Source organism: Thunnus albacares, chromosome 8 (genome assembly GCF_914725855.1).
Source record: "Thunnus albacares chromosome 8, fThuAlb1.1, whole genome shotgun sequence".
Lineage (NCBI taxonomy): Eukaryota > Metazoa > Chordata > Actinopteri > Scombriformes > Scombridae > Thunnus > Thunnus albacares.
In genome coordinates this window covers 9,946,985-9,967,824 of record NC_058113.1, presented here as the reverse complement: position 1 = coordinate 9,967,824, position 20,840 = coordinate 9,946,985, and the positions used below count along the sequence as shown (strand labels likewise).

Below are 20,840 nucleotides of genomic sequence, written 5' to 3'. Positions count from 1 at the left end.
TGAGAAGGAATCATGGTAAAAAGGGAGTTTTTAGCAACCCCTGCGAATCATAAATTACACATCAAACATAAACAAAATAGCAGTTCACCATATTTTGTCAAAAGGAATACCATGAAGTGCAGTCCTCATCCACACACATCCATACATCCTTCTTTAGAAGCAATTGATGAATGCTGACTGTTGTTAAGGGGAGACCTTTCGGAGGAATTGACAGTTTACATGTCCGCCAAGCCCCTTGTTAAATTTGCACTCATTTTTCACACAGTGATGCTGCATTTCCTTGAGAAAAAAAGTGTTTGTTAAATGTATGTTGTTGTGAGCAAAGGCCTAAATTCAAACTCATATCTCCAACGTTACAAACGTTTCATCCCTGCTCCCAAACTGAAAAAGTGATCACAGGAAGATGTCACTGCCGAGCGACGTCCCCAGTGAAACACTTTGTCCACGTCTAGCGTACATCTGTTGTGGAACTGTTTTTTTCTAGCACCTGTGAAGATCATCACAGTTGTTGAAAGCCACATTCACCCAACAGGTTGTTTTAGCTGACATGGATGCATAATGACGTTGAAAGTTTTTATCTCTGAGATAAACTGTGATATAAGACAAAGTACCTTAATGCAGAATGAATGCCAATGATGTGATACTTTTAAATAACGCAGGATGTCTACTCAAGTCTTCCCTTCATAGCCTACAAATGAAACACCTACAAATGAAAAAAACTGATGGAAAAAGTCCACGGTATGTGTTAAATATGCACTGAAAGTGATGTTTTTAAACCAATTTCACACCTTTTTGATAGAACACATCCTGTGTTATTGTCACCTTTTTAAAGGAGGTTATGTAGATTCAGACAGTTTGAGACTGTTGTGCCAAAGTTGAATGTGTTGTCTCCTGAGCAGTGAGCTACAGTCTGAGGCAGAGGCGCCGTTCGTGAACTTAATAATGGCCACTGTGAGGCAGACTTCGGTCCACTGAAACGATAACAGAGAAAGAAATACAGTATTTCGCTGCAGTGATTTTGCTTCAAATGTGCTCTTGGTGGGCTTCTGATGGGTTGAATGGATGAATTTAATTATGGGGAAGCAACAATAGAGTTTTCCCCAAACCATGTAAATGCTACTGTAAGCACCAGCTGCAGCTCCGATGTAAATTTAGAGCAAATCAATCCACAAGTTCATTACCAAATCACCAACACCTTGCCTTCAGGCTCAGTGGAACCCAACAGTTCATGTAAAAACTGAGGCCTGTGAATCATTTTGGGTCCTGACCTGTACTTAAAGAAACGCTGTTAAACAGTATTTCAAATATTTCAATGATTTGACTCCAGTCTGCACTGAAGAGAAAAATCGTGAAGCACCTAAACTAAACTTTTTTTTAAAAAAATGCACTTTGTCCACTACATGGTGGACTGATTAGGCACCTTAATCTCTTATTATACCCTTAAATGGCTCTGAGAGACCAAATCTGTTTTATATGACTACAAACTGAACCAGTATTTTGCCTTTTTAAAAATCCTTAGTGTGTTTTCAGGAGGAGGAATCTTACCAGTTTATCCACTTTTCTAATAATGTCTTGTTCGAGAGTTGGATGTTTATATGGCTCGAAAAAACAGAACAATCACCCACCGCTTTCTTTTGCTAAATTGCACAATTTGAGCCCCATTTTTAATCTCTTCTCCTTTTGAAAGTGCGCATGTGTTATGTTTTGTATTGTTGCTTTAAATCATGGTCTCCCATCTCTTCTTCTCTGCTTCCACATGATCCTGTTTGATTCTTCCCCTCTCCTCCAGTCCACTGTTGTAAAATGAATGCCTAGATTCATGATGTGCACTTCCCAAGACATGTTTCTGTGTCCTGTTGGTTTCTCTGTCTCAAGCAGACAGACAGACAGAGCTATAAGGACATCTTCAAAAGACTGAAACTATATGTGTTCAGACAGTCTTTGGATATTTAGCTTCCTGTCGTTGAAGGAATTGTTGTGATGCCTGAAGAAACAGCACAGCATTCCCTCTGTGGTGGGAAGTCTACCAAATAACGTTCCTCTTTCCAACTGTTCTCTTCACGCTTTACCGCATTAAGATGGCAAGGACAAAACTGTCTCAACTACAGTTCCTCACCGATAGGAGACTTTGATGAAGCTTTGCAGATAAACCTATGTGCCTACATGGCTCGTACACTTGTTTGAACAGAATTTCACCAACTCTTGACAGATAATGACGAGAGAGAATATGTGAAAGCTTTGGAAATCACATACTGTCGAGTGATTCTTAAGGAAGGCTTGTTCAAACCAAGTTGTGACGCATGACCGAGCTCTGCTTTCCGCTGATGCTAAAAGATACTTAGATACTCTGAAGTTGACATTGGAAACTTCTGTTCTAAGTCCTCAAACAAATACCTTGGTGTTTCGAATTTTATTGTATTTTGTCACCAGGCACTTGTCACAGTACATGTTGGCATCTTTAGCTATCTGAAAGAGCAGTTTCAGTTACCATCTTTGAAACAAATATTGTCTGCTAGCTGTAAGCTAACTAAGCAAGCTAGTTGATAGCAACTGAAGGAGAGCTGAAACCTTTACACATTTTGCCGTAACGTGACATATGCCTGGCCATGAAAAATAACAAATTCAAAGATATTAAGGTATACCTTTTGTCTAATACTGCATGCAATAACCAAGACGAACAACTGCTCATTTTGTACATACAATATTTGGGTTGGTATACTAGTTGCCTAATCTGGGCTAAACAAGTTTTCTTGGTGTAGCTTTGATAATACCAGTTAGTAGTCAGTACCAAGGTGACTGCAACCATGGACCTGTATTGTTTTGTTAATGTTTTTCAAACTTTTCCAAATCATGGACTCATTTATTTAAGCCTTGCGTCACCTTTATCCTGGAGAGGCTTACTTCAATTAGCGAGCTCCATTTTAGTCGGAGGTCTTTGCTCTGAACTTATCGCTACCAACTGCAGTCATTCTGCGGCAGCCACTTTGAACCCCTCAGTAACCGTTTGGTTTGAGGTGTTTCATGTGTTAATTTCAATACATGCTACAAAGTGGCTGTCCACGATTAGCTTGTTTTAGTCCACAGGTTAGGCTTAATCCTGCCCCTGAGTATCCAGCCCACAGTCTTTTACAGTGTGCTCTTTCTTTACTATAGTCGGTCTGTTTTGAATGGTTTTATATGTTTCTATCTATGAAAACTGTGTCTTTACAACTGTGTCCAAACATCAGTGGATTGCTTCTTAACAAGACAGACTCATACAATATGTACTATAGAGTAGTGTTTTTGAAATAGAATCAGTTTTAGAGTTCAGCCAGTGTTTGGTTGCAAAAAATATAGAATCAGAACTCAATAGAAAAGACATGCACTTTGTTGAAGGAAATACAAAAACTAAATGCCTGCTAGAACCTTAGAAATATTTTTCCTTGCTAATAATGTATCCATGCTTGAGGCTCAACACCAAATTTGTTTTGAAAAGATACATTAAATGCCACTGACAAATTATTTAAAACCTTATGAGCAACACTTTTAGTTGTTTAAAGGGGCACAAGTACGATACTACTTTGAAAACGGTTGTATAATGTCTTCTGTGGCTCTGGTGGGAACTTTCTAAAGTTTGAGAAAACAACCCCAATGACGTCATCAGTTAATATTGTCCCCATATTAGGTGAATGATAGGGATAAAAATACCATTCTGTTTTAAATATTTATCCTCTAATTAAATAGTTTTCCCAGGTCCGCTGAAGTGCCACGTCTGCTCCATGAGTTGTGATTTTATATCCAACACTCATCATGTATCCCAGTTAACGTTGTGCAGTAGAGCTAAGAGCTAACATTGTGATCTAAGTAGTTTACCTGCTGTCTATTATTGCACATACTGTATGTCATAACTGTATCCTTCGCTATACTTCTGCTATAGTCCTCACTTGTTGTCTGTATTTAGACAGGTAGTGGTTGAATGTTTCTTACAGCAGTCAGAGATTCAAATGTTTTCACTATACAGCAGCCAGCTTTTTTTTTCGGCAAAAAAATACACCATGTCAGAATTGTAATATATAAATGTGATTTTATTTACAGTGGAATTTTCACTTTCCAGTTTTTCTGATCTAATCCTTGTCTGTTGACAGTTTTAACCCAAGGTTGTTGCTTCTTATGGGCGTGCTTTGCTTTTAACTGTAAACTGAACAGCTTTCCCTTTGTTCCTGCTTCAATACAATTTACATTGCCAGACACGTTCCACTGAATGATGACCGTGATCTCTCAGCTCTTGCGTTACATTACAGTCGGGGCCCTGTGGAAAGCAGACACTGTGGAAAGAATACCACGATCCAGCTGTGACTTTCTACCTTAAATAAGAGGTTCAGTGTTAAAGATATAAAGTTGAGAAGGATGACACTATCATTTCAAAACTCCAACAAATATTTACTGTGTCATTGTAAAAATGTCATCCCTGACTTTCAGCCTTCAATCTGAACTGTCTGAGTGGTTTTACTTTAAGTGTCTGCCTCTACAGCCCCCTCTGGAAGACAGTTTCTGCCCCTTAGTCCCAGTTTTGTTTTTGTCTGTTTGTTTGTTTGTTTTTTAAATAAGCTGTGATATCAGCCCTGTAAAAATCCACCATCAGCTGGTACACCCGGTGAATGAAACTGACTTACTAGAGGTTGGACTTTTTCGTAGGCTGAAGACGATATTTCCATCTCCAAACTCCACAACAAAACAGCTGAAATCGGTGTTATACTGTGTCTACGGAAAAATTCCTTTTGTGGCCCCTGCAATCGTCAGCTTGTAGCTACCAGCTGTGAGGCAGACAATTTGTGCAATGTTAATTTAAATCCCAGCTGTTATTGAGGCTCTGGCTTGATTTCTAGCTTGATTTAGAAAAGATTTATATTTTATACTTGTTTGACGACAAAACCCAATAAATCTTGGTCACAAGATGTGCACTTGCGAGCAGAATGATGAGTGTTTTGTTTTGAAGAAATGTCATATGGACCAGTATGCCAGTATGGATATGAAAACAAAATTTAGATATTAGATAGATATTTAGATATTAAAGTTCTCCTGTTGAAGAGATATTGAGGAAATGCAGGAATATTTGCATGCATAGCAACACTCACACTCTTACTGTTCAATATCCTATCTTTGTAGTTCAACCCCAGAGATGGTATCGCAGTCATTAAATGTTGACAGATGCAAATAGTAGTCTAGGTGTTTTGACTATTGAAAGAACTGCTGAACTTTGAGCGGCAACCAGGAGAGATGACGCTGCTTGGGGTCAGTGTATTTTCATACAGGCAGCTGTAAAGCAAGGTAGCTACGTATAAATGTACAAATATAGCTGTACCTGCGAGAGGGCATCATATCAAAACAGAGACAAAGGTTTGGACGGAGACAAAGGCCGACAAGGTGAGTGATACCAGTTCAGCCTAAATTGTTCTCACAAATTCTGTTCTTTAGATGTAGGATGATACATTTGTGCAATTTTAGAGGAACTGAAAGCTTTATTCCTGATCTTCATTCACTGGCCTGCGGGCAGTTGTTTAAAACATCTTAACTTGTCTCTAGTCAACTGATACCATGTTTTTTTCTTCCAGAGTAAAGATGCTGTGTAATCTATTTTTCATCTCTCTGATCTCTCTAGGTAAGTGGGTCATTTTATGCATGTGCACGTCTGTCCCTGCCTGACATTGTGATCTATTAAAAGATTGATTTTGATTTAATTTTGTCATCCTGTTTTTCCCATATACTACTTTTGCTATCTTGGTCTATTCTGACAAAATCTATTGTATGTCTGTCTGTCCTGGAAGAGGAATCCCTCCTTGGTCGCTCTTCCTGTGGTTTCTTCCATTTTTTCCCCATGAGTTGAATTTTTCCTTATTTGAATTGAGGGTAAAACAGAGGAGAGATAGAGGATGTTGGATGCTGTACAGATTGTAAAGCCCCTTGAGACAAATTTGATTTCTGACATTGGGCTATATAAATAAAATCAAGTTGAGTCAAACTTGATTGATTGAGATGTAGAACACATCCACAAAAATGTGAATCATGGATAAAATAATAAAAAGTATATAATACTATTACTTACTGTATTTTGCTCCTCACTCCCCAGTCAAGTTCTCACTCAAATTCCATATAAGCTACTAATTATTGATGGATGGGTAACAGAAAATTAAAATAATTACACCATACCAGTTTTTGCATGTTCTAATGAATTCAGTACAAATCTTGAATACTTAACATTACTGCCTGTTGCCCACATTTTCCACATAGTGTTGTAGATATATGAATATATTGTTTATACCTTCCTGTTATTTTTGATTCATCTCAACACAGTATGAGAATAAACTTGTAGAAACCTTATAATAATCCATCACGTCAACTTTTATTCTGTTATGTTGTGTTGTGTTAACGCAGTACAGACTTTTCAGAGTATTGTGTGCATTCATCAGACAATTCTTCCTGACTATAAAATTAAAAACGGGAAATCTTATGTAATCCTTTGGGTTTTTTTTTTTTTACATTTCACAGGAAGGTTACACTTACATGCAACAGGTAGGACTAAGTGCTTTCAAAATGTTTAAATTATTCATAACTTTCATTTGTCTTTCAAAGGCATAAATAGATATTTCTACGCTAAATATGTAAGAGACAATATTTTGAATTGAATTGTTCTGCAATATTTTTCTGTTTTCAGCTATAGATACCTGCAACACACAAAATGAGATCCCGTTAAGAGAACTTAACACCTCTCAGTCATCAAACTACACCGATGGAGTCCCATACGTTTCTGGAAGAGCTATTGATGGGAATGAGACACAGTGTTCTCACACAAAAACAAAGAAAAAATCCTGGTGGACAATTGACCTGGGTCGTGTCTACAACATTTCCTGTATTTCTATCTACAACATACAACAAAACAATATTGTTATGAATGATGTTCAGATCCGCATCGGGAACTCGTCGGTGAAAAACGGCACTGAAAACAAAGTGTAATACCTTCATATTATTTTGAAATGCTTTATTTCACATTTTCAAGCTTCAGCATGTCCAGTATTTTTTAGAATTTTTAGAATTGACAAATAAATTAGAAGACGGTTTTGCTCATAATACACTTAGATTTTCATGCTCCCTGTGACATTTCTAACTCAGCTCCAATGTCAAGGTGTCTGTAGAACAGACACAGGCATCCTCTCAGAACCACAAACATCACACTTCCCATCCTTTCTTCCCCTCTCTGAATTTCTGTCTGTCCATTTTTTTTTTCTTTCTTCCAGGAGGAAAAACATCACATCCTTCGAATTAGACAAGTACAATTGCTTTAAATTTGATCCAGCCGTGTCGGGGCGCTACGTCACTCTGTACTCTCCAATAAAGAAACATGTAGTCCTGTGTGAAGTGAAGATCTACGAAGCCACAGGTACAATAAATGTTCTGTTACGCAAAGTGAATTGTTTATTCAGCGCAGTGCTCACATACAGTAACAGACTGAGAGCTGCAGAAGAGTTAATACTTTACTGTAATATCTCCTTCACAGTTAAATGTGGACAAAAAGCATATTAATGCAATAGCAGAAACCTCCTTAAACTATATGCTCAGAAGAATTGAAATTGACGCCTGTAAATTGAGATTGACAATGTTGAAGCTAATCATGGCAAAGGTTCTCATTTTTCTGAATTGCGATGGCCACAGGGCTGAAGTATCAAACCACAATAAAATCATTTGATATTTCTAGTTATGTCACTCCACAAACTTCAGGCGGTTCTACAAGGCAACTGACAGGCTCTGCTGTAATTCATAAATTATGTCACATGGAGTCATTTTTATATGCAGTTGCAGAACAACAACAGGTAGTAGGGAACTGTGTTTTCTCAGATATTCTCTTTCAGAGAAATCTTCCTATTTCATAACCTGTTATTATCTATTATCTTTGTTTTATATTATGAGACTTACAAAGAGTAAGCATTGAAGTGAATAACAGCTGGAAGACTTAGTGAGTAGTCTACATCTTGAGGATGATGCCATTATCACAGAAAGTATTGTTTCTCCTAGGTGACTCAGTTCATTTGTTGGAACACACAGTTTGGATATTTTCACGTATTTGTTTTCATTTCAACTGAAACATTTCACGCTGTTTTTGTTTTCCTGGGTTTTTTTGTTTGTTTGTTGTTGGGTTGTTTTTTGTTTGTTTGTTTTTATAGATTCAAACTTTAAGCTGGTCGAGGAGAGCATGACGTGGGAAGATGCTCTGTACTACTGCAGGGATCATTACAGCGACCTGGCTTCCATCCTTAACAACAAAACCCAGACTGAGTTGGCTAAGTTGGCCAAGAACGCAACCACAGACTTCGTGTGGTTGGGCCTTCGCTACACCTGCACCCTGAATTTCTGGTTCTGGGTCGATGATAACCGCTTAGACTTCGAACACTGGGATGAAAATAATAAAACAGAAGAATGTGACATGAGTGCTGCCATGGCGAAATCAGGGAACCAAAGCTGGATCAGCAAGCCTGACTACGAAACGTATAATTTCATCTGTGCAAAGTAAGAAAAATCAATGGTTGGACAGGTGTCGGTGGTGGCATTATTGTGTTGCGACAAACTCTCCTCTAATATGTGTCATAGGGCCCAGTGCAGCAGCTTTCCAAATAAAGGTGATGGTGATACTCTGTCTTTAACCATCTCAAGCAGTATATTTAATTCACTGTTTTCACTCTATATGTTAGGCCATGAATGCACTCTAGCTCTGTGACATTTTTGTAGTATGTTTAAAGTTGTGTCAGTGTATTCTTCACTTGTAAGTCATGATTCTTGGATGTGATATTTACATGTTACTAAAATTATTGCTTGTGTTTTTTTGTGTAATGTAATCGTGTATTTTTGAATATTAGAATGACTTTGAATGGGCTGTCTACATTTTGTTGGTTACATCTGACACGAAAAAGAATTAACACATCAGAAATGTTTGGGGTGTCTCAAATTATACAGAAATTGAAAGAAGGCATTCGTGTATCATCAGATTTCCATTCGTGTTAAATACATTTTACGTGGTCACATGCTTTGTACATCTTTCCCGATATATAACACTTTCATGTTCAGCCTTCAATGTGTAGCCTATTTTTGATTGAATCTCGTGTGTTGTGTTTATATTTGCATTTTTGCAAGTGCATAGAAGAACTAGATATATTCATATAGGCCTATAGATTTTTGAGGTTTGCGGCATTATGAAGGCACTTTAACAATGTATATTTTTGTGATATCAACGGCATGTTTAAATAAAAGTTGGGATATATTTAAAACAATTTGTTCGTGTCTGTTTGATCGATAGGAACCTTTGTGTCCAGGAACTATAGTCACTGCATAGTGTAGTCGTCGTGCATTTTAAAGCAAAGGACTGTGCAACCGCGGGATATAAACAATCCACGCATGAGCCGAGCTACAGCTTGTTGGACACGTTTATACAGTGAAATTGTGTGATTTAGTGGCATTTCTCGGCCGCCTGATGGAGATATTAGGAAGCACGTTTGATGACTCGGTGTTTTCAGAGGCGAGAGACCGAGTCTCTGTGTCTTTGTCCTCTTACAAAGCCAAAGTGTGTGAGCCGGAGGTGAGTCTGTTCAAGAGCAGCTAACTTCACCACAGCTGACATGACTGACTGACGTTTTCTGGAAAGAACAACGTAAATACAGCATTAGTAGTGACTGATAATATATATTTTTCAGTTTTCCCTATAATTACACCGAATTAGGCTATACTATATATTTCCTATTTTCACGAAACTTCCAAGTAAATTATCAGGCAATTACAGACCCGTAAGATATATACACATACAGTAGCTGTTATACTTTACATGCCGGCTAGTAAAATATATTTATCTTAAGAATAAACTTAAAAACAAATCTATCCAAATTAGGGCTGGGTGATATGGACTAAATTGAATATCACGGTATTTTTGACCAAATACCTCGATATTGAAATTGCAACAATATTGTTGGGATGATTATTGGTGCTTTTACAAAATATTTACACAATGAGGTTTTTGATAAATAATCATCAGTAATGTGGATATAATAACTAAGTGGCTAAAGGCAAATAATTGAACAGCTAAAACAGTCTGGTAAATTCGGAAAATTACATCACTTTACTGTAATGCAGCCTTTGAAACCAGGAAAAGACAACACTTATGCCATATCATAATATTATGATATCCAAAATCTAAGAAAATATCAAGTGTCATATCACAATATTGATATAATACCAATATATTGCCCAGCCCTAATCCAAATGCATATTTTGTCTGCTTACATTTTCAGTAAATGATATTTCCTGGATATGTAATGTGTTTGCATCTGGTTTCAGTGAAAGTTTTTAATATTGCTTCACAGTTTACACTCACCGAGCACTTTATTAGAACACCTGTGCAGTCTAATGCAATCCAACACAACAGCTCTGCCATCAATTCTTTTTACGAAGCTTATACATTTTCAGTTTTTGTTGACATTATCAGAAAGGTGATAGATAATTCTACTTTATGTATTATTGAGGTTTAAGTGGGTGGTGGTGGTGTACTGAAGTGCATTATATTGAAAAGTGTTTTGTCCACCCCATTAACCTACATGAAACCACCCACTACAACCTCAATAATAGACATAAAGTAGAATTATCACCTTTCTGACAATGTCAACAAAAACTGAAAATGTATAAGCTTTGTAAAAGAATTTATGGCAGAGCTGTTGTGTTGGATTGCATTAGACTGCACAGGTGCTCTAATAAAGTGCTTGCTGAGTGTATATGTGGCTAAGTATCCAAAAAAAAAGTCTCCACCAGTCATTGAGTTGCTCCATGAAGGATTTTTTAAAATTGTTGTTGTCTTTTCTCCTCCTGTTTCTCTCTGCAGTGGTTTTGTGAGAGCGCCGCTCTCGATACAGACGATTCTTTGGAGAAGCAGAAAGTCCACAAGTTTAGAGGTGACTTGGCTGTGAGGCAGGGCAAATATCAGGTAATTAAACAGCAATTCAATTCAATTAATCATTGCTTGTTTAAAATATGCACCAAAGGCTATTGTGATTCTCCAGTCCCGGTTACAAATTTCCAGTGAAGTTGGTGACATAATTTCAAGATACAGAATAAAATAATGGAAGCACATTTACATTTTATTACTCGGCTTATTTATGGGACTATTATGCAAAACTGTAGCCATGAACTGGTATTTGAATGTTTCTGTAGAGTTACTGTGGAGATAAGAACAAACAGGACTTATTTATTTCCATGTACACATGAACACTTTCCAACAGAACAGAATATCTGTTGTTCAGTTTTTTTAATTTGGGTTGCCATTACTTGTTAGTACCTTCCATGTTCTTGGTGTAATATATTTATAATAGCCAGCAGTGTGTGCCACAGAGACATTTCCTGACAGCATGGAAGGGTCTCAGGAAACACATTTAGCTACATCACACCGGAAATCTTTTTGAAATTGAAACATTAAATACATCTGTAATCTGCTCTATTTGAACAACCCACTCTCTGCTATCATGGTATGTAATAATGATATGATGAAACACTTAAATAGAAATAAATTAATCAAGTTCCAGTACGTTTATATTAACAATAGCACACAACAGAGGCTGCTTGAGCTTTTACATGTCACACTTACATGTTTTTTTTTTTTTTAAGGTGTATAATGTTCAAACTCTTCATTTTCTATCCTAATGGTGTGTGTGTGTGTGGTGTAGATAGCCCTGGATGCGTACAGCAGCTGCCTGGAGTGGATTGCTGACAACAACCTGACCATCAGAAGGGATGTGCTGGAGGGAATGGCTCGATGCTGCACCAAACTGGGACAGAGAGAAAAGGCGTTGGACTTGGCTGACTTACTGGTAATTCAGTCAGTTTTTCATGCTGAACAGTGTCCCACACAGGTGACTGTACCTGGAACAACCTGCTGTCGGTGTGACACCCTTTGTATACCACTAGGTGTTCAAAAATCTAAATTAATTACACTGATTGCTAGAACCACCAGTGCATGATAACAATATCTTTTTTTTTTTTTTTTTTGTACTTGATAAATAGTCATTGCAGCCACCTTGCTTGCATAAAAAGGTTGCCATCCTACAACCATTAAAGACAATGATACACCATTGTGGACTTTATGTTGTCTGATTTAGATGAACAGTACTCAATAAGCTAGATTCCTTTTAAGAGTGAATTTTAACAAGAAGCATCGCCCAAACAAAAAAATATATGCTATAAGAAATTTAAAAAAAAGGTAAACTTCACTATTGACATTTCTTTAAGTGCACCAAGGTTTTAGACATTTAGTATCTTGACCTGTGGTTGATTTTCACTCACCTTTCATGGTGTGAAAATCAGAGTGTTGAGGCTTGAAACTTCATTGAGACAGTTTATTTCTGTCATTTAATTCAGCGTGAAGTGCTAATGAAGTTTGAAAATTTCGAATGATTCGGAAAAAAAATGTCTCTTAGTGCTTCTAACATCAAGAGTTGGCTCTCAAACAGAAACATCTTTAAAACACAAACCCACCGGAGTCCATGTTTACAGATTGTCTTAGAGGCTAGAGTTTCCCTACAGCACATGAACACACCACTCTGGAAGACTTCAAATCAATCCATGAAATAAAACCATAACTTTGATAAACTGAGAGCTGACAGGCTCCTTTATGTCTCTGTATGTGTCTCTCTCTCTCCAGAGCAAAGAAGCCTCCAACACCTGTCATCTGATCGGCCTCCTGCTGCTCAAGGTAAACATTGACCAGAACACACACAGCTGGGGATGTTTTTATATTTGTACTGCTTTTATTGGCGCTACATCGTTCTGTGGAGATATAACATATTTTAATAAGCTAACAAGCAATGCAAAGGGAGCTTTATTGATTATATGCAACATACTTTTTTTTACTAAAGGTCAGCATCTACCAGCATTTTGGAGCCATAGGATCAAAGGTGTCGTCTCTGCAGCAGCTGTGCAGCCTGCTGCCCTTTAACCCTTGGCACTGGTGCACCCTAGGACAAACGTGTCTGCAGCTGCTGGAGAGGGACAGAGCCACAGGTAGGATGGAGTTCACTACCTGTCTGATTTAAAACCAATATAATATATATTGCTTTTTTTAAAAAAAATCTGCTTCAATGACTGGACACTGATCTTTTTCTGTAAGTTGTATTAATGAAGACGTAGATGTAAATGTGATTGATTTGTCCACATGACCTGAAATGATCTCTCCTGTATTTACCCTTTACTAGGATCCTGTTCTCCACAGAGGTGTGAGTCAGCAGGAGAGCAGAGGGATGGAGAGACTGCGGAGCAACAGGAGGAGGCAGCAGAGCTCGATGAGGACAGGATCTGGCTGAAGGCCTGCACGAGCTTCATCAGGACAAGGTACAGCTCAAAAAGGAGAAGAGCACTCTGTAGAGACAGACAGACAGATCTAGAAAGACCAGTGGGCCTTGATGTGTTGTGCGTCGTTTGTACAGAGAGGAAGTATAAATAATAAAGTGTATTTGTTTCTTTGATGTCTGCCTTCAGACTCCTGTTGAGAATCCTTCGGCAGCAGCAGTCGTCCTTTGTGCTGCAGCGCAGCGAAAGTGCCCTCCAAACAACAGAAAAGGCGTTACAGTGGCTAAATCCCAAAGAGACAACTCTGCAGGCCATCACTGAGGTGAGCCAAGAGCTCCTGGTTTTGTGTATGAATGCTACGTAAAGGGTTGATTCCCAGAAAGTTTTGGGTTAGCGAAGGCGAGGGGCTGAGTCACTGGATAATTTTTACACAGCTTTCAGTGTGCCTGTTCCTTTTGTTTCACTTCCCAGGTGATGTCAGAGGACCTGATCCCAGAGAAGATGAGGGAAGACTACCAGGACGGGGAGAGTTTGGCTACCGTGTGTGTGCAGAGCTTCAGAGAACGCTGGTGGAACAAGATCTTACTGACTGGAGTGCTAGAGACTGATGGATGTCAACATCGGACAGACACAAAGTCCTGATGCTCTAGTGTTACCTGTTTACAGAGAAGTTGGTGGGAAAAAAAATCACTGTTCAGATCCCATCTAAGAGCAAAGAAAGACAGTGACGAACCAGATCCACCTCCAATGACATGACTCCCTATAAAGTACATGTCTAACTAGTGACGTTCTGTTGCATAATCAGGGAACAAGGACTGCATTTACTAAAGAGCCATTTGGTAGAACTTCACACATTGTTCCCTAAAACGTAACAGATTATTTTAATATGTGTCCCTTCATGTAAAGCACAGTGAGAACTGCACAGTGGGTACAATAATAGTTAATCCCACAGTACCAAACACTGAATGTGTCACCTATTTAATATCGTGGTATGTGTAGTTGATGACTGTGATCCTACTCTGCCTTGACAAAGGTCACAAAAGGAGACAAAGTCAGACATTTTAAATTCTTTAATGTTCTCCTGAAATCTAACTTATGTCATAACATGTTCATATCTTTAAAATCATTTTAATAAAACATACATATTTTGTTTTTACACTTCTGTTTGGTTTTGTTCTTGTTGCTGAAATATTGTCAACCATTTTACAGAAATCAAAAGTGTTTCATAGCAGATATTTGTTGGACATGTGAGATCAGGAAAAGCACAGGTGTAATTAATAGTAATAATAATGGCTGCATCCCATTTATTTGTACCAGTGTCAGGTCCCTGCTATGGTGCAAATTGGGTTACTAAATGTAACAGTAAGGCTTTTAGTTCCACCTGTGTTTCTCCTGATATGTTGTGAAACAGGCCTGTTGTTTTAGATGCAGGCACTTCTCATTTAAACATTTAACTTCACAGTTCAGAGGCAGTCTGCCTTCATTATTATCTGTACTCAGAATTGATGCTCACAGCTGGCACTCCCCCTCTTAGTAGTCAGGTGTTCTTGGGTTATGTAGCAGAATATTAAAAACGTAATTTAAGTGCAGTTGGTAAGTACTGGATTCACATGATATACCAACGCAGGTGTTTTCACCAAATTGCCTGATTAGACCTCATCAGGACTGTGGGTGTGTACAGACTGTGCTTGATTGACATCTTCTGTTCTGCTGTATCTTTTACAACGGGACACTCAACACCTTTAATCCCTCTAGTTTTGTGACATCACATACTGTATCTCCAACCTGAGCGGAGATCTAATCAGCCTAATAACTGAGAAAAAAACTGTGTATGCAGTAGACACTACAAAATCATGTGACTATTCACAAGATTAAACCAATATTATGTTTTTAACATGAAAAAATCTTTTTTTTCTAAGTACTACACACAAAACAGACAAAGGTTGATGCTCCTACACACTTACCTACTAGTTTAGTACAGTGTGATACACTATATTTCACAGGAACAACTGAATACACCATGCTCCACTGACCTGTATGATTACATCTTCTCTGTGCCTGTGCGTGAAGGTGAATTTAGATTATACCACCAGATGTAAAACCTGTTTGTCCACAGTTTGTATATTTCTGTCAGGTCTTGGTTATGTTTGGTTCAGGCCTGCTGTGCGTCAGTCACTCAGTCATGCTCTTGCTCCTTCCCAATGTTGTCATCCCGCTGCTGTGAAACGCCCTCCAGCCCAGCTGTCCACCCATCTCTTGTCCAATCCCGTAGGCGCTGCCGAATGAGTTGTGTCTAGCCACGGGTCTGGGTCTCCCAGTGTGATTCCAGTTTAGTCTTGCAGACTGCTGGGAGGTACAGTGCTGTAGGTGCAGCTTGGTTCCTGTAGCTGGTAAGAACAGCTTGGAATCTGTCTGGAGCTGAACCTTAAGATGAGTCTCCATACCTGTTGATGCTGACATTGACCCTGGTGACTCTGTGGATAAATGACGGTGCCTCTGTGGCTGATCTTGCCTCCTGGTTCCAAAGGACCAAAATTTGGTTTCTAATCCAGATGTGTGGCCTCTTGGATGGGTTAAAGGGAACTGAAGCCCTGTGTTTGTTTGCTTTTGCTGTGACATGGAGGGAGAGAAGACATTAGGATTATCAGACAGAAAGTCCACGTGTTGTTTTAAGTTAAGTGTGTAGCTCCATTGTCCTCTTTGTGTGTTTAAACCTGCAGCGATCCCTGAAGGCTGTGTCATCCTGTGTCTATGTCTTTGCTGAAAGAAAAGTGTTTCAGTACCAACATTATGGTAATCAAGATTAGAATTAGTCTTGAAAGGGGATTGATAACGGACAGTATTGTGCTGTGTGTGTGTCAGGGAGCCCAGAGTGTTTGACTCTTGAGGCTTTGCAGCATTTTCAGCTGCAGTGGTGGTGGTGGTGGTGATGGTAAGGCCGGTGAGCTCAGGCTGACTATATGAGTCGTGGGTCTGACTGAGAGGATTCGAGTGACTCTGGATCTGGTTTTGAGCTGGATCTTGTGTCTGGTTTTGATTCTTCTCCAGAGATTCCACGTTTATTTTTGCGTCATGCTGGGTTAAGACTGCTTCCACTGCATGCTTCGGCTTTTCCACGGATACACTCTGCGGTGTTTCTGCTTGAACCACAGTTTTCGAGCACAGCTGTGTTTGGATTTGGATCTGTGAAAGAGGTTTTGTCTGCGTTTGTGTACCTGCAACATGCAGAGGGTGTGTATTACCATCGCTGCACTCAAACTCTGCACTGAGTTTAGATAATCCACTACTTGGGACATCTGCGGGCATTTTTGCTTTTGTCTGCGTGTTTTGTGCATCTTCAGACCAAGCCCGGCACATTGTTTTGTTCTGGCTTGATTTCGACTGACTGAAACTGTCACTGTGAGTGTGAGGCACAGTAACGAAGCCGGGGACTGGTTTAGAGCTGCAGTACAGCCTGTGGAATTCCTGATGGAAGGGTGTGACCGCGCTGCCCTTTACAAGAACAGCAAGACTCCGATGGACCTGCCAGGACAGCCAGGAGAAACTGAGGAGACGACACACACACACACACACACACACACACACACACACACACACACACACACATATTAGAGGATTACTGAGAGCTCTAGTAAAGCTGAAAATCAAAGAAAGCAGTCTAGACATGCAAATACATACAAATATATAATTCGAGCACATTATCAGATGCGCAAACACACTCACACACAATCAAAACTCTAAATGAGGTATTCATGTATGTATGTACCTGTATGAGCCAGTCAGCGCCTCATTCCAGTCAGTGATGATGAAACTTTCAGCAATTTGGCCAGTCAGCTTCCTGCCTGTCTTGGCACAGTAAGTCTGTCCATCAACACTGCGAACTGACAGCTTCTATACACAAATATGGTGGAAAAGTAACACACACCAAGGGTTGCAGTGAAGTGCTAATCACTGGAGGTAGACTTGAGAGTAGGAAAAAAGTGCCGCACATTCTGGCTCCATATGCTTTTCTCTTTTATTCAGAAGACATTTGGGCCCTCAGGTCTTCTTCTAGATCAACAATCACAGTAGCATACAGGCATGCGGGCCACACCCTAGTAACACATCTGATGGTGATAATCATGTTCCACCATTAGGGTGAGAAAAAAACAATCAAGAGGCCTTCAGCGAATCAAAACTTTTAACAAACAGTGACAGGAACTACAACCAATCAATTCTCTTCAAATAAAGTGACCAACATGTTTCATACCATATATAGAGATTTAAATTCACTTATTTTGGTTAAGTATATTCAAATATGTTAAAATACATTTACATGAATATATTTCTAAAAGATATACAGAAAAAGTTAAACCTCAGCTCTGGATGAACATCTGGCTTGTTCTAGGAGCATCTGGATGTTCATCCAGAGCTGAGGTTTAACTTTTTCTGTACATATATTAGAAATGCATATGGAGCCAGAATGTGTGACACTTTTTTCCTACTCTCAAAGCTTCTATACAAACACACAAACATTTTATATTCATTTTTCCTTTGCTCGGCTATGCAGCCAGCTAAAAGCTAAGAAGTTGTGATGGTTTTATTTGTTAACTAGGATAAATTATGATGGACATTCTCTTCATTGCAACATAAGATTAACTGAGTGGCACTTTAGGACATGGACGAAATGTCTGTCTGAAAAAGTGATAACAAGCAGACATGAAAAAATGTCTAATACAGGTTTTTGTAGCACTGCTCATCACTTGTTGCAGTTTCTGTTGCTGTAAATAAAAAAGTACATGAATAATAGCAAATAATTATCTTACAATATACAGTAGTGTTTATCACAATTCAGTTATTTTTCAACAAAGTGTTAAAGGATAGATTCACAATTTTTCAAGTCTGTCTTAAAACAACAGTCAGGTGTCCATGTGAACACTGAAAGAGGTTTTCCTCACTGTAATCATTCCTCTTGTTCATACTGACCATTAAAAGATCCTCTTCAAATGCACTTTCAATGTAAGTGATGGGGGCCAAAATCCACACTGTGTCTACACAGTCATTTAAAAGTTGATCTGAGCTTATATGAGGCTTCAGCAGTCTGAGTTAGTCATATTAAGTTGATATCTGCCACATTTACAGTCTCTTTAGCATCAAATTCCCTCTTTGTGTTTCCTCAGACAGTGTTTTTGAACTGTGGTGGAAGTATAGTAACGAGAAGAGTTTACCTGAAGCTTCATATCAGCTTCAGGTAAACTTTTAAATATATTTTTGCACAGAAGGAGGAATGTGGATTTTGTCCACCATCACTTATAATTAAAGCACATTATGAAGGGATCTTCTAATAGTCTGTTTGAGCAGGAGGAATAATTATGGGAAGAAAAACCTATTTTAATGTTGATTTGGGTACCTGACTGTTGTTTTAAGACAGACTTGAAAAAACGTGTACCTGTACTTTAAAAATCTGGTCACTGCAGCAGCAAATTAAACAAAAGAACAAAAAAGATTTAATGTAGAGCTTTACCATGATGTTCTACTGCACTGGATCATGATAAACACATGCTTATTGTGTGTTGGATTGTCAAGTGACACATTTAGATCCCAATTCTCAATCTCATTATTCAAGAAACCCCAACTGGACTGATGAGCTCCTGACAAACTACTCCTGCTGTTCTAGGCATAATTTAGGATTATTAGGATTAGGATTTGATCCAGGACTGACTCTCCAGAAGTCCCCCGCTTTTCCAAACACTTGTAGGGTTGTGCATAAAACCCGCTGGGCCCTTGTTTACAGTCTGCCCAAGGTGCTTTCCATGTTCACTATGAGTCTAGTGTTAGCATCTGGCAGGCAGCCAGACATCTGTGCTGTGTGGTGCTGCAGGGAGAAGCTGTGGTGCTTTGGTTTATGGCTGAGTGGTTACAAGAGGAAGAAGACGACTAAATGACACTAATGACAATAATAATGATGCAGCAGGTTTTAGAAAATCAGCGAACACAAGACTTTTTCATTTTAGGTAAACAAATCTCAGGTTTATATTTGAACTTTTTTTTTTTTAGCTTTTAACTCAGTGAGGCTATAAATAATATAAAAATAACAGCAAAAACAGAAAGAGGGGGCAATGTAGACAGGCAGGCGGTGAGACAGGAAGACGGACAGACTCACTGGGAAGTTTTTGCTGTTGAGTTTGAGCTCTTGCCACATGCTGACAAACAGGTTCAGGTTGAGATGATCCAGCAGCAGATGAACGGACACATTCCTTCTGCTGGCCTCAAGAAGATCACACAGCAGCTCCACGTCACTGAAGCTGTCCATCACTATGACCAGGGCCTACACAAACACACACACACACACACACACGCTTGCTCGGTGACAGATCACTAAAGGCATCAATCACCTGCACAGACAGATATCACTCACTGTGTATCTGACCTTTCAGCACACAAGATCAAATATTGACATTTTTCAAATTCCCTCACATGTACAGCATGTCATGGTGTTTTTTTTTTCATGTAATGACACCTCAGCGTACCGTTCTGGCCTTTCTGATGAACTCCCTCACCACGTCTTTCATGCCGGCTGCCTTGCTGTCAGACTGGAAATAAACCTTGATGCTGGGCTTGTCCAGGACAGGATCACTCCACCTCACATCTGGAGAGAGTAGAAATATTTGTTGAAATTCTGATTTGCCAAGAAAAAGAGTCTATATTTCACTAGTATCAGAGTAGTATTATTTTTCTGAGAAACCTTTCAGTCTGGTCAGGTCCAAGGCAGCCACAGTAGTATCACTGTCTGTGGACACTGCAGGGCATTGTGTGGGCGACTGGGAATCAGCACATGAGCTCTCCAACTCTGTGTCATTATCAGCAGATGCACCAGGATCAACTGTTTAAAGCAACAATAAAAAAACTACTTTAACATGCTGCAAATAGCGGGACAAAAATGAGAAAGTTACGTATAAAAATGCAAAAACAAACATACCTGTGTCAGCATCCCTCACATTTTCCTTGACGTAATTCTTCTCCACATCTGACAGAAAGTCCACTTCTCCCTCTGTGTTTAACATCTCATGGTATCCCTCTAAGCCCTGGTTGAGCAGGCAGTCCACTGCCAGCCGAGCGCTCTCGTTGTGGCTCAGGTCCAACGTGGGTCTGCTGGCTATAAACTCATTGTAAGAGGAGGAAGAGATGCGGAGGTCTTGCACCCGTTGCCTCACCTTCCCTACAGGTTTTGACCTCCTGTGCCACAGCACAGAAAGAAAGCTGGCATCCATGGCAGGCGGATTCAAAATTCAAGTCCTGTTTTCTGCAGTTCAGTTAGGGGAAAATATTAAATGCCAAAATCTTGAGTCCTGCACACCCATATCTTATCAGGGAATTAGTTAAACCACAAACCGGCTGATGATACAGCTGTGCCTGCTCCTCAAAGCCTGAATGGAATAATTCTCTGAGGCAGAACTGCAGGTTAAAACACACAGTAGTAAAGAGAGTAAAGGGAAAATGGGACCCGCCCAAGC

The 20,840-nt window shown here is 39.2% G+C and overlaps 3 protein-coding genes across 5 annotated transcripts; 2 read left to right on the top strand and 1 right to left on the bottom strand.

Moving 5' to 3' along the window:
- The first annotated feature begins 5,032 nt into the window (after positions 1-5,032).
- LOC122986938 (fucolectin-5-like) lies at positions 5,033-9,292 on the top strand. Of its 3 annotated transcripts, XM_044358479.1 has the most exons (6): positions 5,033-5,403; positions 5,592-5,638; positions 6,526-6,549; positions 6,692-6,986; positions 7,272-7,414; positions 8,196-9,292. In XM_044358479.1, exons 2-6 carry the CDS (start codon positions 5,599-5,601, stop codon positions 8,540-8,542), a joined length of 849 nt encoding a protein of 282 aa, XP_044214414.1. In that variant the 5' UTR covers positions 5,033-5,403; positions 5,592-5,598; the 3' UTR covers positions 8,543-9,292. The 3 variants fall into 3 exon arrangements, with proteins under 3 accessions (XP_044214414.1, XP_044214412.1, XP_044214411.1); XM_044358477.1 differs by having other exon boundaries at positions 5,033-5,638; XM_044358476.1 differs by lacking the exons at positions 5,033-5,403; positions 5,592-5,638 and having other exon boundaries at positions 5,991-6,549.
- Positions 9,293-9,346: 54 nt separating this feature from the next.
- Positions 9,347-14,505, top strand: zgc:101716 (uncharacterized protein LOC492784 homolog). The gene is made up of 8 exons (XM_044358475.1): positions 9,347-9,601; positions 10,892-10,993; positions 11,730-11,873; positions 12,704-12,754; positions 12,918-13,062; positions 13,254-13,389; positions 13,537-13,669; positions 13,819-14,505. The coding sequence occupies exons 1-8, from the start codon at positions 9,497-9,499 to the stop codon at positions 13,987-13,989; spliced, it is 987 nt and encodes a 328-aa protein (XP_044214410.1). The 5' UTR covers positions 9,347-9,496; the 3' UTR covers positions 13,990-14,505.
- An 86-nt stretch (positions 14,506-14,591) lies between these two features.
- Positions 14,592-20,597, bottom strand: LOC122987240 (protein FAM83D-like). Its single transcript, XM_044359024.1, has 6 exons — positions 20,306-20,597; positions 20,072-20,209; positions 19,857-19,975; positions 19,490-19,654; positions 17,114-17,238; positions 14,592-16,891 (listed from the first exon to the last, which is right to left on the bottom strand). The coding sequence occupies exons 1-6, from the start codon at positions 20,595-20,597 to the stop codon at positions 15,520-15,522; spliced, it is 2,211 nt and encodes a 736-aa protein (XP_044214959.1). The 3' UTR covers positions 14,592-15,519.
- Between the last annotated feature and the right edge of the window lie 243 nt (positions 20,598-20,840).

Excerpts from the sequence above, each read along its gene's own strand:
- zgc:101716 (XM_044358475.1), top strand. The coding sequence starts at position 9,497 with ATGGAGATATTAGGAAGCACGTTTGATGACTCGGTGTTTTCAGAGGCG. Across the intron at positions 10,994-11,729 it reads TGAGGCAGGGCAAATATCAG|ATAGCCCTGGATGCGTACAG; the intron begins GTAATTAAACAG and ends TGTGTGGTGTAG. Across the intron at positions 13,063-13,253 it reads GGAGAGGGACAGAGCCACAG|GATCCTGTTCTCCACAGAGG; the intron begins GTAGGATGGAGT and ends ACCCTTTACTAG.
- LOC122986938 (XM_044358476.1), top strand. The coding sequence starts at position 6,390 with ATGTTGTGTTGTGTTAACGCAGTACAGACTTTTCAGAGTATTGTGTGC. Across the intron at positions 6,987-7,271 it reads AACGGCACTGAAAACAAAGT|GAGGAAAAACATCACATCCT; the intron begins GTAATACCTTCA and ends TCTTTCTTCCAG. Across the intron at positions 7,415-8,195 it reads GAAGATCTACGAAGCCACAG|ATTCAAACTTTAAGCTGGTC; the intron begins GTACAATAAATG and ends TTGTTTTTATAG.
- LOC122987240 (XM_044359024.1), bottom strand. The coding sequence starts at position 20,597 with ATGGATGCCAGCTTTCTTTCTGTGCTGTGGCACAGGAGGTCAAAACCT. Across the intron at positions 20,210-20,305 it reads TGTGAGGGATGCTGACACAG|TTGATCCTGGTGCATCTGCT; the intron begins GTATGTTTGTTT and ends TGCTTTAAACAG. Across the intron at positions 19,655-19,856 it reads TCATCAGAAAGGCCAGAACG|GCCCTGGTCATAGTGATGGA; the intron begins GTACGCTGAGGT and ends GTGTTTGTGTAG.